At 39.0% G+C, this 18,278-nt stretch overlaps 2 protein-coding genes across 5 annotated transcripts in view; one reads left to right on the top strand and one right to left on the bottom strand.

Annotated features, from left to right (window-relative positions):
* Positions 1–5,287, bottom strand: part of RNF13 (ring finger protein 13) — a 40,808-nt gene extending 35,521 nt beyond the window's left edge. The window contains exons 1-2 of one of the 4 annotated variants that reach the window (XM_085302821.1): positions 5,150–5,287; positions 4,737–4,807 (exon numbers count right to left, since the gene is read on the bottom strand). In XM_085302821.1, coding sequence (XP_085158947.1) covers positions 4,737–4,748 — 12 coding nt within the window. In that variant the 5' untranslated portion in view covers positions 4,749–4,807; positions 5,150–5,287. Of the gene's footprint in view, positions 1–480; positions 577–4,736; positions 5,008–5,149 lie in introns of those variants that run through there. The other 3 variants (XM_085302824.1, XM_085302825.1, XM_085302823.1) reach the window with 3 other exon arrangements.
* Positions 5,288–10,733: 5,446 nt separating this feature from the next.
* COMMD2 (COMM domain containing 2) overlaps positions 10,734–18,278 on the top strand; it is a 14,024-nt gene continuing 6,479 nt past the window's right edge. The window contains exons 1-2 of the mRNA XM_085302869.1: positions 10,734–10,745; positions 11,139–11,196. Coding sequence (XP_085158995.1) covers positions 10,734–10,745; positions 11,139–11,196 — 70 coding nt within the window. The remainder of the gene's footprint in view (positions 10,746–11,138; positions 11,197–18,278) is intronic.

Raw genomic sequence — 18,278 nt, 5'->3', positions numbered from 1 at the left:
ATACTGACTTGAGAGATTTGTTTTCTCTAAGTTTACATTACAAAAGAATAAATTTTAACTGTTTTAACCCAGACCATTTAGTAGCATCTCCTCCATCTACAGAACTCAAGACAGCTGCTCATTTTCAAACATCACGCTCTAACAATCTGACTATACTCCTAGTAAAGTCCAATGGGACAGCAACAAGTACACAAACCTATACAGTAAAGATTCAATGGGTATATTCAAATGGCAAACAGACTAATCTACTGGACCGATCTATTCTTTAAAAAGAATAACAGAGAACTCTTTCATGTAGAAAATTTATTCCAAACAAAACTACCAACCAAGCGAGGCAATACATTTTAGTACTTAAACAAATACCTTTTGTTTTTCCTTGGAGAGGCCTGTCTTAAAAGCAAACAATAATTTTAGAGTAAGAAATTAATAATGGAGAACTACCCTAACTCAGCCTCCCACAACTGCCTTTAACTTGCTAACCTGGGATAAAGTGAGACAGGTGTGTACAGTCTGATCATCGCTAATTCCCAGAAAATCTGTGGCATTAGGAATAGTCCCAGRAGAGTGTTGAAAATCACTGTTAATTAGAAGCAGAGAGGAGTTTCCCCTGAGCACTCACTTCTACATACTTTTCATTACAAAAATGCAACCTGAAGCCCAAGACTAGGACCTCTCTGTTCTCCACTGAAAAGTTACAGCCTGCATAATTTTTTTTAACTGTTGCTACAGCCATAATCCAGTCTTAAAACTGCCAGTGACTAGCCATCTACAGAGGAACTTTAGATTCTTCTTAGGATTAGCTAAACATGATTATGTACAGGCATTCTCTTAAGACACATTACTCCTCTTATTAAAACTTGCACCTGTATGTAATCCAGAAAAAATCCAACATTCAAAATTCCAACACCCACAACAAGAAACACGTGATCCAGTACACCTCCTACATCATAGTACAAGACGAGCAACAATTAAGACCTACAGTCATCATGAAACCAAACCAACTTTGCTACCGATTTTTTAAAGCAACTGCTCTTCACAAATGCATTGAAGCTCTTCACAAATGCAGTGAATTCTCTCTGGCAATTCTCGTGGTTTCACTGTAAAAAATTAATACACAAAATGAAAATAGTGGTAACACCTTTACACAAAACAACAGGAAACACACTGGATCCAATGTTGCAATAATAGTTATTAAAAAAGAAAAAAAACACAAAGTTTTAAAGCAGATGGTATGTGTTTAATATTACTGTTCACAAATCACCTGTATCTCCTCTAACTTCTTTCATTAGAGGAATTTGTCATTCCAGCCTTCAAAAAGGGCAAGGAAGAGGACCCAGGTCAGTCAGTCTCACCTCCATCTCTGGGAAGGTAATGGAACAGCTCATCCTGGATGTCATCTCTAAGCATGTGGAGGAAAAGATGTCCAGGAGTAGCCAGCAGGGATTCACCAGGGGGAAATCCTGCTTAACCAAGCTGATAGCCTTTTATGATGGAGTCACTTGCTGGGTAGATGAGGGAAGAGCAGTGGACGCTGTGTACCTTGACTTCAGCAAGGCTTTCAACACTGTCTCCCATAACATCCTCCTGGGTAAGCTCAGGAAGTGTGGGTTAGATGAGTGGACAGAGAGATGGATTGAGATCTGGCTGAAAGGTGCACAGAGTCTAATTGGAGGCCTGTAGCTAGTGGTGTCCCCCAGGGCTCAGTATTGGGTCCCATCCTGTTCAACTTCTTCATCAATGACGTGGATGAGGGGACAGAGTGCCTCCTCAGCAGGTTTGCTGATGATACCAAGCTGGGAGGAGTGGCTGAGACACCTGAGGGCTGTGCTGGCATTCAGAGAGACCTGGACAGGCTGGAGAGCTGGGCAGAGAGGAACCTCCTGAGGTTCAACAAAAGCAAGTGCAGGGCCCTGCAACTAGGGARAAATAACCCCATGCACCAGTACAGGCTGGGGACTGACCTGCTGGAAAGCAGCTCTGCAGAGAAGGACCTGGGAGTCTTGGTGGACAAGCTGACTATGAGCCAGCAATGTGACTCCACGGCCAGGAAGGTCAATGGTATCCTGGGGTGCATTAGGAAGACTGTTGCCAGCAGGTGGAGGGAGGTGATCCTGCCCCTCTACTCAGCCCTGGGGAGGCCTCATCTCAAGTACTGTGTCTAGTTCTGGGCTCCCCAGTACAAGAGAGACATGGAGCTACTGGGGAGAGTCCAGCGTAGGGCTACAAAGATGATCAGAGGACTGGAGCATCTGCCCTATGAGGAAYGGCTGCGAGAGCTGGGCCTGCTTAGCCTGGAGAAGAGAAGCCTGAGAGGGGATCTGATCTGAAGGCAGGGTGTCAAGAGGACAGGTTAGACTCTTTTCAGTGGTGCCAAGCGACAGGACAAGAGGCAACGCACACAAACTGAAACACAGGAAGTTCCATCTGAATATGAGGGAAAACTTTTTTACTGTGAGAGTGACTGAGCTCTGGAACAGGTTGCCTAGAGAGACTGTGGAGTCTCCTTCTCTGGAGATACTCAAAACACGTCTGGACACAATCTAACATGCTCTAGGTGTCMCTGCTTGAGCAGGGGTGTTGGACTAGATGATCTCCAAAAATCCCTTCCAACATCAACCATTCTGTGATTCTGTGAATTCAAAGTGCTTCACAATTAAACTTAATTAGGTTGTTCAAATTGTTTGTATTACTGTTCAAAACCTCTCATCACGATTTCTTATTTAAATGCTTCCTCATGGAATTTTTTCATCTCACTGTAGGCATTTCATTCTGCAAGTGACAATTTCATTGACTCAACCAAAATAAATAAATAAATAAATAAATAAATAAATAAATAAATAAATAAATCACAGACAGGACTACTCCGCTCTCTTTTAGAATCGAAGGAAAACCTAAGAATGCCTTACTACTTTTCCTATCCTTTGTGGTTTATACAGAAAGCGTTTTGCATGTTTTAGGGTCCTCAGTATTATTTACAGCAAATAGGGTTAGGTTTGATTTAAACTGGCACTGATATGAAGATATTTAAAATTCAGACTATTAATGGGAGTTAACAGTTGGTATTTTCCAAAAGCAGATTTTGTGATTCTGACCTAGTTATTTAGACATGTGATACTTTGTGAAACTTTCAGCTATTTAGCAGAAGTTACAGTCATGCGAACCTGTCTAAGATTAATTACAAAATCTATGAATTTTTATTTCTAAATTAGGATGTGTTAGTTCCTCTCATCCATCTCTTCTAATAAAGAGGATTCTGTGAAACTGGGAGGGCAAAGGGCCATCATAAAAAAAAAAGAAAAATACTATTGTTCTTTACCATGTCAGAAGTGACAAAACAAGAGACTTGAAACTAGAGTGTTGAATACAGCTGGATAAATACAGTTGGGTCCAAGAACTATTGCCTCAAATGTAAACAAAAAAGTCTTAGATTCATGAAATTGTGCCTCATTTGCAGACAGTAAGCTGCCTCATTTAATGAGAAGTATAGAACACAGAAAAATAGTGGTTCGTAACTAAAAAAATATGTTGTAAACCACACAAAAAAGTCAAACTACAAGCTTAATTAATCTTGGGCATTTTACATCTGATTATCTTGACTCTATGACATTATCTTTCTTTTATGGTTCTCCTTCAGTGACTATGAGGGTTTTCCTCCCATTTTGCATTCTAGAATTCAGAAAATAAACTAATCTTAGTGAAACACATACTTCTGTCATAGGACTGAATGGGATCATCAGTTCAAAACCAGGTGAAATGTCACCTGAAAGTGTGAGAGCTGCTGTACCACAGCATATGTAATAGCTGTAAGACAACCATAAAACAAATATACTAACCTAGCCAAGGTATTTCCCATAAAGGGGAAGTAGTATTTTTGTATGTACAACAAAAAGTACCTTTCTGACTACACTTTTTAAGGAATAGAAAAGCATAATGACCCTTCTCACTTCAAGATTAGGATGGCTAATTAAACCAGATACAAGAATTACCAATAGACATGACAGATATATCTGTTTGCTGTACCAGATAACAAGAACTCTTTGCCTATCTCTTAATATGTGGACCATTTGTATTAATAATAAAGGACAACAAAATACATAGTGTTTTTAAAGAGAAGCCCAGTGGCTCCCAGACCAGAATATTTCACTTGAGCGAAGAAAGGTGATCAGGACAGAGTCCCTGAATTCTGCCAAAAACACTAGTTTCATTCCTGCAAACATAAAAAGCCTGAGGAGAAAGTTTAGGAGGGATGGCCCAGAAAAACTTCTTGGTTTAAGAAACAGAACAGGCAGACTACTCAGAGCTTTTGACAACTGTCCTCAAACTAAACTCCACAAAAAAAAAAAAAAGCACTGTCCCCACAGCGATGTTCATGTTTCAACTCTCTCAGGAAAACAGCTGTCCTTCCCTCAACATCAGCAAAAAACAAACAAACAAAACTAATTTGCACATCTACATGTAAGAGATCGAAATTATATTTCRGTACTAAATAGGATTACAGCACTTATAGCAATCACAAACAACATATGAATGTATTAAAACTTTGCCCTGACACAAAGTCAGTGACCAAGTAATTTGGTAGACTTAGTCTTCATTTTAAAATACAATCAAATACGGAATTCCACAAGCATAGGACAAATACAGTTTACACAGATAACACCAGTAATTTTTACAAGCATCTCCAAAAGCCTCGATGCCTTTGACTTTTTGCATTTTGATGTCGTCACACCATTACTGACCTGAATCTCCATCCAAGGCCTATCCACAGAACTGAAAACTGAAGCATGCACGGAAACTTCAGTGTTCAGACCTGAGGAGAAAAATAATACAGAGTTTCCATTCCTGGTGTACTTCGAAGGCTCAGGAGCAGCGACGACGCAAGAACCGTTTCCTTCGACTTCTCCTGGTCTCCTCAGCAGTAACGTCGTCGCCCGCCGGCCAGGCGCTGCGCAGCAGCCGCGGCGGGCCCGCCTCGCGAAGGGAGCCGGCGCAGGGAGGGGGAGCCGCAGAGGCAGCTGCGCAACCCGGCAGCGGGGCCGCGCCCGGGCTCCCCGCCGCGGCCCCAGGGCTCAGCGGCTGCCACAGGCCGCCGCCCGGCCTCACCGCCGGCGGCGGCGCGACAGAAGCCGAGCAGCCCCTCCTGCTAACTCACCGGCGGCCACGGCACGGGACAGGCGTCAGCAGCGGCGCTGGGCACGGGCCTGCCGCGGGCGGCGCGGGGAACCAGCGGCCGCGCCTAGGTCGACTCCATGACGGGTGCCCACCCCGCGCGCACCGCCTGCGCCTGCGCCACCGCGCCGGAAGCCCCGCCCCGGCCGAGCGCCGGGTGACGCCGGCTCGGGCGCGGCTCATTGGTCGCGCAGTCTGTCACTCAGCCAGCCCCGGTGACGTGCGCCGGGGTGTGCGGCGGTGCGGGGTCGCTGCAGGCGCTTCGCGCCCCCTCGCCTGGGTCGCGGTGGGGCCTGCGGCCCCGGCCCCGGCCCCGGCCCCGGCCCCGGCCCCGGCCCCGGCCCCGGCCCGCCATGCCGACTCGTGCGTTTTCTCCGCGGCCCTGGATGGCGGCTGCCCCGCCGAGCAGCCCTGGAGCCGTCGTGCCCTGCCGGCTCCGGAGCCGGGGGCGCTGCGGCGGCTGGGGCTCCGCGCCTTCGCCTCGCTGCCCGCCGGCGCCGCGGCCGCGAGGTGCCGCCTCGCTGCGGAGCGGGGCTGTGGAGCCGCTGTGCTCCGAAGGCGCTTCCCGCCGGGAGCGGGGTGCCGCGCGGTTCGGCGCGTTCCCGGGCGCCGCGCTCGGCCGCGCGTGAGTCGAGGTGAGCGCTGATCTCGCGAAGCGATTTGGGCGGCTTGTGTCGGCCGTTTGCATCCGTTCGGCTGTTCGTAATACTGTCAGAATTTTTCCTGTAATAGTGCCAGTATAGCAGGAGATCTAGTAACTGAGGAAAAAGTGAGCTAGCTAAAGCATTCTGAGTTTTTTTAAGTGTGCAGTTTCTAGCTAAGCATGCCAATCAGGGGAGGCAGAAGAGAATATTTTATTGCAGKAATGAGAGATAACATGTATTTTCTTTCCAGTGTCGTCATGAGGTTATAGGCAGTATTGCTAGAAGATGGAGTTCTTTCTGGCAGCTACATTTATTATCATTTCAAGGTGACCTGGGGAACTAATATCCTTTACACTAATTAGTGGAGATAATCTTCGTAGATTTTTTTTTCTTAAGTGTACAAGATCAGCTAAAAATATTCTGCAGCTTTGTTTATTCTCTGAATTCATGGCTGGGCTGTTTTTAAATGGTCATATCTAACATAGATTTTTTTATTATTTGCTCACAGAGTATGTTATTTCTTCTTTCTGGTATACAACAGGATTCCTGAGTGGATTGTGTGACTGCTGAGAAATGGGCTTCACAGAGATGGATTCTACCAGTTCTGTAGCAATAGCAAACTTCACAGTTTTGCAGCTGGAGTATACTTGCCCACATTTGAGCCTCTGAGCTACTCCTTTTACACATTCCAGCTAGGTAGGTAGTATTCTTATGTTACCTGTTCAGTCATTTTATGTTTCCAGGTGTYGTTTCTTCTTATTTCTTTTTCTTTGCCATGTATACTATGTATTTCTCTGCACTATCTTACTAATTTATCTCATCACACAAAATAAGCTGCTATTCTCAGTTATGATGATTTCTGAAGCTGATTAGTTAYTGTACATATAGATAGTCAGGGCTTTTCTTTCTTATTTTTCATGCATATTATCTCCTCCATACTCTTTTACCTTCTTCTCCTATAACTTTTTATACTTTTTTTCCCAAACTTTTATTTCTTTCTTTCACTTCAGACKTCTATTTTCTAATGACTTTTATTTTGTGGTTTCACAGTATGTTACTGTGCTGAGTTCCTAAAATATGCATGCACATACATACACATGTCTCTGAGACTGATTTCTTCAAGGGTCTCTTGATTCCTGATTTAAGTACATTATCAACCATAATAAGAGATAAGACGCTTGTTTGAAATAAAAGCAGTACAAAAGATTGGATACCATTTCTAGGATTCATTTCTATACTATTTTCTGAAAAAAAAAATCCACCGAAACTTTTCATTATGTAATGTATGTATTGTTTAGAAAGATATTCAGTTATACCTGTGGCATTCTTGAAATTCCATTTAGCTAACTGAAAGCTCTTATGAGATTAATTGGTCAATTAGCCTGATGACAGAAAACGGTGCATATCTGTTATTCTGCCAATTTATGTATGTTTGCTAGGAATTTTTTCTAAGTAGAGTTGAGGGATGTATTGTCATAAACTGCAAAACCAGACTGTTGACCAAGAAAAGAGTAAGCAGAATTAATTTAATTTTTTGAGGTCACTTAGTCTTAATTGAGAGTAGAGGCAAAGTTCAGTTTCCTGTAGAAAACTTAATATTGATCCACTGAACTTTGAGATTTATAGAGATTCCTTACATACCTTGGTAACCGCAGGTAATGGAGATCCTAAGGGATGCAGCCTTTATCCTATTCGCATGCAAGAACAATTCTCTGTGAAAACTTATTTTGGTAGTCTGACAATTAACTAGAGCTCCCACCCACTTTTAAATACTAGCTTCAGTCTTCCAAGGTCGCTTAGAAATGATTGCTGATTTCAAAATACAAAAATCTATGAGTCTTACTGCAGTTCGGAGATGATCTGTCAGCATTCAGTCACTTCAGGCTGGAAATAACAAACTAAATGGTGAGTAAATATGATGTAGTAATAACTGCAAAGAACAGTAATCAGTTGGCAAAATGGACAAGATTACCAAGAGCACCAACTTTTTTTTTTCTTAATAAAAAAGGTGTTATGCTACAGAATCAGTTTCTCTTTTTGCAAATCATAATATATTTTATGGCCGAGGTTAAGTGCTGTGTGTAAGATGGAAGGAAGTGTCTAGAAATCAGAACTTCCAATACAGTGAAGGTAGTGCTGTGCTCATGAGACGTAGCCTTGGCTAAGCCACCTGAATCTGTCTGCACTCTTAAACTTGCTAGTTCAAGTCTTAGAAATGATCTAACTGTAGCAGCATGTATCACGTATGTTCATTTATTCTGTAGTCTATGTATACGCCTTCTTGCTTTGGTTTTCCCATCTATAGCTGGGGGTCATGGTATTTCTTACTTTAGTTGTAATGCTTCAAGATCTTTTGTGCTCCTCGGATGAAAAGTACCAYAGGGCAGAGTGCTGTCTTCTAGGAGTCTATGCCAGCACAGGCTGGAGGAAATACAGGTAGGATACTGTAAGAGAGGAAATATAGGTAGGATACAGAAAATTGGTAAGATAAATGAGATCATCAACTGAGCAATAAGTATACCTGCCTTAGACAGAGTTTGTGAGCAGAGGTAAAAGTTAAGAATTCCTAAGTACAAAGAGTTCAGGTGAATGACTGAAGTTTGGAAGGAGTGGGTGAGGAATCAGCAACTGAGAAGGACGGTTAGTTTCTAAACTGATTTGATTTGGCTTCTGGTTATACCATCAGAAATTGGTTTAATCCAAAATAGTCTTTAGCTATTGTTTAAGAGTAGCAGTGAACAGTCTATCCAGAGTGAAGTAATACAGTCCCAAGGTCAGGCAGATGTACCATGTAGCTCTGAAAAAAATGACTGGACTATCTGTGGAATGCACAGATCAGATAAAACATGATGCAGTATGCTATGAGAAAGGGAGCTTCATGAAAACAGGGCTCAAGTGAGTAATATGCAAGCCAAGACTGGAATCCACAGGGCCTTGCTGCACTCAGTTAATAAGCTTCTTCCCTCTCATTGATATCAAAGATATTTTTATTGTTTATGAATTATTACTAAAGAAATCTCAGCAGAGGATGATTTAAGCTTCAGTATGCCAAGAATGAAAGTATGATTTAAAGGAGTACATTAAAATTTGTTGAAAATAGCATTCAGAAGGAAAACTGTTGCTTTAAATGCTGAAAAAGCAGCTGTCAACGGGTCGTTTATACTGTGTTCTTTATCCATCTGCATTATATCYCATTGTTACCTTTTAAAATAATGATCCAGTAATGCAGTAAAATTCTGGAGTAATCACGAATTGATTTTGCAGCGTATACTGCATTACGTTCTCAGAATTAGGTCCTTACCTCTCCACACAAAATGATTTGTCTGATAAGACAATAAATAAATACCACAGAAATCATATAATATATGCAGTCTTAAGCCCAACAGAGAAGCCTAGTAAAAACTCTGCATTGCAAAAATCTGCCTATTATCTGCAGAGGCTCTTGATAATTGGGATTTTCTGATAGTTCTAGAGTTTTGTTATCAGGAGAACAGAACAGTGTACAACAACAGGCCGGTGATTACCTATACTTGATTATGTATACTTCTCCAAATTTCCTCAGAAGTAAGTTTGTTTCTGGCAGAAAGCCCTTTATGCTTTGACACAAACTGACCAGTTCTGATACTTGTATCTTATCATTTACTAGTATATTACACAGCAGATGAAATAAGAGAGAGGAGTAGCGAAATGGTCCGTTACACACATGCTTCAGTGACACGCTCTTTAGAAAACAGTACCGGATGATGATGGAGAGCAGAACCCAGCCTGTAGCAGTCAATGGAAATACTCATATGGGCTTAAATATCTTTTTCCAAACAACTCAACATAGTGTAATAAGCAGTATGATTCCTTTTGTGTATACTACAYAGTACTTCATGTGAGTATCTTAAGGCATTTTCCATGCTTGTTTCTTCTCAAGGGTTATAGCTAAGTACATAAACACTGCAGAGAAAGCTAAACAGAGGTTCAGAGACATTTTTCATGGCTAAAAGGTAAATTAAAATGTTAAGCAAGGARATCTGGGAATGTTCACGTCCTAAATGTTAGCTCAAATATCTTAAAATATTAGTTTTTTTTACACTTTTTATTGTATAAATAGCTGATGTTTTGCTCTTGTTGTAGATTCTAAGCTGTTATGGAGTATATTCAATAGTAACAGTAACAGAAACACAGATTTAATCTCATTTATAAATCATTGTAAAAAATGCAGTGATCAGTAAATGTAGTTAAATGCCAGATTGTTTTTATTTGATGACTCACACGGGTTTAATCAGCAGTACTTAAAGCTGAAATATGCGGACAACTGTAAGAATGTCATAAGCATGAGTAATTTGCAGATACACGTACAAAGTTTGTGCATGCTTACCTTAATACATAGTTTGCTGGCCTTTTTTTATGCATATAGAGGGGTGTTTTGCCTGTTTGATTGGGATAGAGAAACATAGTCAGATTGCTTTGTCTCCCTGTCAGTGTTGTCTGTTATCGTAAGGCTTTTACTAGCAAGTGTTTGCTTTAAAGGAAGAAAACCCTTTACTTTTAGGGGCTGAATAATAACTGTGGTTTGTGTTCCTGTGCACTTTTTTAAAAAAATCATGTGTATGAATTTTGTCTGTAGGAAAGTCTGTAGCATCATTTTACAAGGTGAGGATTTTTATTAGTTTTGAGGGATATTGTAAATCTCTGCCATTTCTTCAGACCAGACTAAGCAAGATGCAAAGCATGATAAAAATAAGAGGATAGCTGCTTATGCTCAATTGTTGTAGGTATTTGCTTTTTGTATTCAGTTTCTGACATAAGTGCATGTAAAAATGCTGGCTATTTGTTGTTTTCTCTTTTTGATCCTGAAAAGATTTTTGTTGTTTGTTTTATAATATCTTAATTCAAGTCTCTGTGAGAGCTTTCAGAGACTTTTCCTGTATGCTTATGGAGATAAAGGTCCTTTTCTTTTTTTTCCCCTCTTTTCTTTTTCTTCTTCCTGACATCACTTGGGTATCTTCTTGATGTTAGTAAAACAACTTAAAGTTCTTCTRTTTGCATTTTACTGACCACTGCCAGTATCTGCATTGTAACTGCAGTGTTTCAATGACATTGAGAATAGTTATTTCTTTACTGAATATATACTGTGTTTAGCACTAATGTTGCTATTGCTCTTTTTAAATTAGTCCTGGATGTGTATGTATACTTGACGCTGTGTATTTGCTTTCTCTTTAAATGAATTTACAGTTAGTGCTAAGAAAATTAACATCCCTCATCTCTAAGCCATGATGCAGTATCCTATTTTCTGAATTGATAGTCGACTTCTTGTCCTGCAAGATCAAAAGTGCTTAGAAATGTAATGAGAGGAAAGACCACCACATTGTGCAGGAAGCATTCAGTGACATTCAAGGTTGGTACAATTACCATTAGTGTTGAGCCTTGCATGTATTTACTATTTCAGTTATGTATATCATATAATCATGCCATGTGTGCACCAATGATCAGTCCTAGGACAACATTTACAAACTAAATCACATTGCATCAAAGACCGTAGAAGGTGCCTTTTCTCACCAAAATTGAAACAGTCACCACTGAAATAATCACATTCTAGAAGGCTTAAATAAAAGGCAGGCTTTACAAACAAAAGGCCAARCCAAAGCTCTTTCCATCGCTCTTCAATATTTCCCTTAGGCAGCTGCAACCTAATCTGTATTGCCTACAAGATTTAATTACGCCGTATCACACCAAAGTTATGAGTTGCAAATCCGTAATATGCATAGCTAATAGTTTTTAATACCATGTTGAATCTTTCATACAAATTCCTTGTGTGTCACAGAGGATGGAATTTATGGGAAAATGCAGAGCTATCCTATAAGAAGTTTTGTTTATGTTAACAGGTAAATAGCATTTCTGCTAATAAGGCTYGGTTCTGCTTTTACACAAATTGATGTTGCTCAATTGCAGTGAATGGTATATAATCTTTTAATCAGTGCCAAATGCATTCATAGCTGCATAAAATATACCAGGTACCTCATCGCTGTCAGAATTTTATAAATAAATTATAAGAATTGAAAGTGTTCAACATCTTGCTGAAGGCATTTACTTAGGGCCTGAACCTGCAATACACTAACTGGCAACTTAGCTTTTCTCCAGTCAACAAGATGATTGTTGGGAACCAAGTTCCTTGCTCTATTAGACCATGTTCAGTCCAAAGAATAAGGTATTGGTATTCAAGACTGATATTCTTGAACTGTAAGCAGAGTTTACAAGAACAATACTGTAGGAATACTGAGGTGATAATTGTTACGTTCAGGAAGACAAGCCAGATTTATGTGTATAGAATGGTGTAACTCAACAGGAAGTGTTATTATGCAGAATAGTCATCTTGCAGACAAGGTATAATTTTTGAAAACGCTGGTATCTCTGAAATGTGATTTTCTGAGTAGCAAATATTATCTCAGAACTTCAAGAGACAGAGGGATATATGACTGCAACAGACCAGTTAGCATAGAAATCATCCTATATTAATATCTGTTTTTAAACAATGTGCAGCAAACAGCAATGTTGACCCAGAGGGCAACTAGGATGTTGTCAGCTTAATTTATTTTAAAATCTTTACTATTACACTTGTATCTAGCTAAGCTGAATGAAACAGTTCAAGCCACGCTTCCAAAATGGCTGTGGATTTTTAGGTACTTGCATTTAGCAGTCTATCCCTCTTTTCCCTTTCTTCTCCCCAACAGAAAATGTGTCTCTAACAAAGTAGAAGATCAAAGGAAATGCCAAAAATTAGTTGCCAGAGCAGAAAAAAAATCTTACTAGAATTTTTGAGGTCATATAATAACATCCTTGAATATGTCAAACAAACATTTAAGAGCTCTGTTTTTCTACCATTTTGCATATATACCTAACTATGCAAAAAGCACAAGAAAATGAAGTGGTCCCATGGACTTCCGCTGTTTTTTCTTATTTTTTGCCTTTAGGTATATTGTGAATATAATTATTTTTCATTAAATCCTCATTACATTTTTAGTCATCTCTCAACATATAGGAAGACAATGGATGCTTTAAAACTACTTGGACTCTGAAAAGCCCAGAAAAATCAGTCTTTTTATTAATTATAGTAGACAAGAGAAACTTTTGAAACATACATTTAGTCTCCATATCTCTAGAACTTTTCTCACAACATCGTTGTAAATGATTCAGTATACTGAATCAGTATGTATTGATCTGTGGGAATTACTGTCACATAGCATTACTGATGTCAGAAGCTTTTTTTTTTTTTTTTTTTTTTTTTTTTTTTTTTTTTTTTAAGGTATTAGATGTGTACATTACGAATGAGGGCAACTGCAGTCTTACAACTTGAACTCTTTAAAAAGAGAAGTAGACATCCAGGCCTTGTGCTGCCAGTGGTGCAATCAGTTGAGTATATGTGAACATTATTTTTAATTTTGTCAGAAACCTGCCATATGACCTCAAGCACAAAACAACTTCTCTGTTCTTTGGTTTTGTCCATAACTAAGAGCAATAATGAAATTATTCACAAAAGACATGTAGAAATTGGAGTGACGTAAGACATACATGATTGTTTTCACTCATGTTGTTCAAACTTAAGTAAGAATGACATGATCTTTGATAGGACTACTCTTAGTCTTACAATTAAGTTTGTAATTAGGTGTAAACTGATCTAAGGATTATTTTGCCATGAAATAAAAGATGTTATTTGTGGATGAATGTACCAAATGAATAATTATGAAAATACTATATATGTAGAGAGACTAACATAGAGAGTTTATGTACATGATTTACAAATTCAGTCCCAATTCTTTGGTACAATGCACCCAAAGTAAGTCAGCTTATACCAAGCAGAAAGAGGGCGAAGTGGGCATACAGCTTCTGATTTGGAAAATTCTTTCCTATTTTGCTCATCTGTCAGGTTCACAGAGTGCAAAACAATGGCAAATTTGGCTCCCAAACTCCCCAAGTTAAAGCAATATCAAGAATATAAATAACTGAAATGTTACAAACATGTAACAAATGAGCAGTATTTGGTTTCTAGGTGTATATTGACAATTATGCTCTTAGAGGTACTTATGAAACCTATTATACTACAAAATGAATGTTCTCTGGAAGGTAATAGACTATGAACACTTTGCAAAACTGCTCAGAATAGTCTAAAAACTTTTTAAATAGTGTATATACATAGACTTAGCAAGCAAAATAGTTTAGATGAAATGATCAGTAACTTCACTGTATTGACTGTGGACGTTTGCTTGAGGGTCCCAGCTTTCCACCTGGAAAAGAAAACGCTTGATATCCAAAGACTAGAATCTAAAATTTGCAATACTAACRGAGAACCAAAACCTGTTCAAATTTGTGAAGATGGCTCAGAATAGACATTGCCTTCCTACTGATTCACAATAATTAATTTCACTTGCTTCTTTATGATTTTCATAACTAAAGCAAAATTATCCTCCATAATATTCAAGGAGCAAGTACTGAAGTTTAATATCTTACAGTCTCTGATGCCTGTGTTTATGTTGTTGGACTTACTCCTGGAAATAGTGGAACTAAGTAAGGAAAAGGTTAAGAATGAAACCCTAATATATATTCATGGGCTTTCATGGTAGAAATTCTTGGTACTGAGATCTGTTGACCATCACTAGCCACAATATTTAACAGGTTGGATGAATGTTTAAAACTGGCAGAGAGAGGTGGGAATAATGGACTGGTAGCAGTAAGCATCAAGGTCAGTATGCTACTATTATTGTACGCTGATACAAATACTAAAAAGATGCTATTTGGAGAGAGACTAGATCTCCTGACAGTTTCTGGGCACAACATAGCGGCAATTCTAATAGCATTAACAATGATCATTCAGAGAAAAGTAATATTCTGTGAGGCCAAACATGCCAGCCGTAGAAAACTCCTTTCATTGTTCCTGCATTGAGTCATACTTCCAATAACATTTCCTCAGTCCTGGCCAAAATCCCATCAACTAAATTGTTTCTTCAGCATACCAGAAAGTCACTAAATTCAGGCTATTAGAGATAAACACATAAACTAAAGTTTTATGTTTTATATGTACATTATTGGTTACACAGACTTGATGAGACTACTTCTTTTCTTGGGGAGGTGGATTTAATATCTTCTCACAAAAAAAAATCATGGAATTGGGGTAAGATCCTGGAAAGTAAAAAATTCACCCCACTGGCCTTGCAGGAACCTGTACTATACCTGTTTCCCAGCTGTGCTATTGCAAAGCTTTCTGTAAATGAAATAGTTTAAAAGTTTACAAGCTGAAAACAGAATGAAACTGGAACGTCTCTATTGGCAAGTAGAGCACTTCACCTGGATGTGTGGGATGACTGGAAAGAATTCTTGACTATGTGACTCTTAGAAAACAAAGTACAGTATTGTCTGTCTAAGGAAAAGCCAATACTTAAGTATGGTAATAAAGTGCAATAAAATACTTTTCCACTCACATTTTCCCAATTATTATTCTATTCTAAAACAACCTTTTCAAGAATTGACTGACATTGTTGTTCAACAAAATGAATCATCTCTTAAAAGAGAAAAAAAATGTTATTAAAAGAAGTTATGCATCATTTTAGTAATTAAGAATATCAGTATTGATTTATTTTGGCTTGATTTAACATAGTAGGAATACATGTTCTTACTAACATTTTAGAGAAAATTATCCTTTCAGTCAAGCACTCTTTAAAATAGTCTTACAATATATATACCTGCTGTTTGAATACATCCACTTGCTTTTCCTAGATTGGTAAAATAACATTTATTTTGCAGCTAGAACAGTAAGAGGAATAAGGAGGGTTTTTTTCTCCCCCCAGGCTAATATGTATCCTTGGCAATTTTCAAATGCTACCTTGTGTATTTCTCAGTTATTCAATGGCTATCAATACTTCCTGCAGGACCATGATTTAAGAACACAAAAGAAAAATATCTTATTGCTGATTCAATTGGTAAAGTTCCACGCAGAGAAAGAGTATGGTGATAATGCAATCTACGGCTGTCTCTATTCTTCTGGATATGCGACAAGACTGCATGGTTTACAATAGAGCTGTGAGAAAACCTAGACAAGTTTGAGAGATTTTTCTGCACCACTTCCCAATCCATTGCCAGGTGGAAACATACTTACCAAATAAATGTTCAGATATAAATGTTAGAAATCTAAGCTAGTACTGTCTTTTTGCATTGGATCCCAGCTAATGGAATTGATTGAAGCAAAAGATTTGGAAATCCTAACCCAGCAGTGGTTTCACACAATAAAATCTGCTGAGTTCAGATTACATTTGTCAAAACTCTTTCTCCAGCAATTGTGTACGACTAATAGTACATTGCCACATCTAAAGGAAAAAGATAACACTCATATGTGATGTTGCCATGTGGCACGGTATTCCTTTGCAAGATCTCACTGTTAATATGCTGTGATATGTGAAAGGGCTTATGTTTGCAGAATGAATTTGACTGACATATTTAAGCAAGAATAAAGTAATCTGTACCAGGAAAAATGTAATAAATGGTGGTAGAACAGTAAGAAAGTTGTTACACATATAGTACCAAATTTGAAATATTTATCTATACCTAGCTTCTGTTGATAGAAGAACAAACTAGAGACTGTTCTGTTCCATAAACATTGCAGAATGGGTGGCTTTACTAAACACAAGAACTATCATGTCAGATCTGCTCTTTTTTACACGTTTTAACCACCACCTCCCATTTTGTAGATCTAGTGTTTAATACTTTTCTTTTGCAGTAATTCATCTGCCAGATATTCTTGTATTCTTTTTGTTGGTTTTAATAATTCCTTTTTTTTTTTTTTTTTAAGGACCTTTTGCTCATGCTTTATACTTGTTTCAAAATGTTATGCAAATATGTATTTCCTTAACTACATAAACAGCAAATCTCTGCTTTCGGTGAAATATCTTCTTGATGCTGCTTAACTATAGTGGGATATCAAAATATATTTTGGATATTAAAATACAATCATCAGTAAGCACATCCCTTCAAAAACAAAAAGTTACATTTTACTTAYGTAAATGGAAGCCATATAGCTTAAGCAAATCACTGGAGTACTAAACTTCTAGATTTACATATCTTGCATCTTATAACTGGATGGCTACTTAATGATACATACTTTTGAATTACCAGACTGAAAAAAGAGTATCTCTAGCTTCAGACTTTAATATTTGGTTAATCCCTTCGACACTAAGCAACTTTGGGTTTTTTGCTTTACAATTTTTTAGTATATTTGCAGATGTGAAAAAAATGTGGCTCTTTGCATGGCAGCATTTTTGGCCAAGTTGATCTTACAGAATAAATCCTGCAAGAGGGATTAGGACCTCATCGGGTAGTTTGTGTCGATCCTTACAGACATTTGCATGTGAAAATGGAGCCCACAAATGTAAACAAAAGCCCTGTTCATGCAGCTGCAGAAGCAGGCCAATTAATAATGAGGCCATTGCACATTATAGTGTAATATGCCACGAATGCCAAAATCCAACAGGACAAATTCCTCTTAAATCGAACGTAAGGACTGTGTATGGTTACCCAACCCTGCATGTAGTTACCCAAGTGTGGGTTCCTGCTGAACCTCTAATTTGTTTGTACAAAGTGCATTTTCCAGCAGACCATTAAAGACTTTCTCCTAGTATCTGAAGAGCTTCAGTATGACTGGGTGAAATTAAACCGTATTGCAATAATGTCAGCACGTAGCATCTGAAGTATCTAGACTTGTAGGGTTCTGTCTCACTGAATCCTTCCCACATCTCACTGGTAAGTCTTTCTTCCACATGCCTTATTCTCTTTCACTTTGAGATAGTGAACAAATTCTGCTAAAATGCTCTTGGATTAGTTATTTCCTGATGATGCCTTTACATAATCTATGTATACTTGTGTCCTTTAATTTGTCCATTGACTTCTGTGTGGTGTGCTCTGTGTATGGAGATGACAATTTAATGGTAAGGATTCCTCTAGCTGCGCTTTGTGAACTGAACTGGAATATTGGTACATAAAAAGGGGGCAGGGGAAGGAGTTCTGCATTTAAAAAACAGCCATTTCATAAAGTTAGGGCTCTTGTATTGGCAGACTGGTTGCCTTGACCTGGCGGGCCACTTCCACCTCTAGTTTCTGGAGATCTCAGAAAGTGGTATCTGCYATGTTCAGTTCGAAATTCTGAAATACAAATCAATAAAATTGCATCAGCGTGTGGTGGCTGGCAGGAGGAGCAGGAGTGAATGCTCTGTGCCTCCTGCTGCGTGGCGGTTCCCTTCCTGCCTGCCGCTTCGGAGCTAAACCGCAGCTGAATGACCCATTTCGCCCTCCAGCCTCACAACTAAATGCGCTTCAGACTGCCCTGCTGAGAACAATACTGGGAAACCAAAATCCCCGTGAAATGTACTAGAGAGTTTACAGAAAATACTGATTTCTTCTGTGCAGAGAAAGGAAGTCACCGTGAGAGACTTCGCTCCT

Source organism: Rhea americana, unplaced genomic scaffold (assembly GCF_003343005.1).
Source record: "Rhea americana isolate MKP2758 unplaced genomic scaffold, rheAme1 scaffold_193, whole genome shotgun sequence".
Lineage (NCBI taxonomy): Eukaryota > Metazoa > Chordata > Aves > Rheiformes > Rheidae > Rhea > Rhea americana.
The sequence above is the reverse complement of the archived record's forward strand: the minus strand, read 5'-3'. Positions and strand labels throughout refer to the sequence as shown.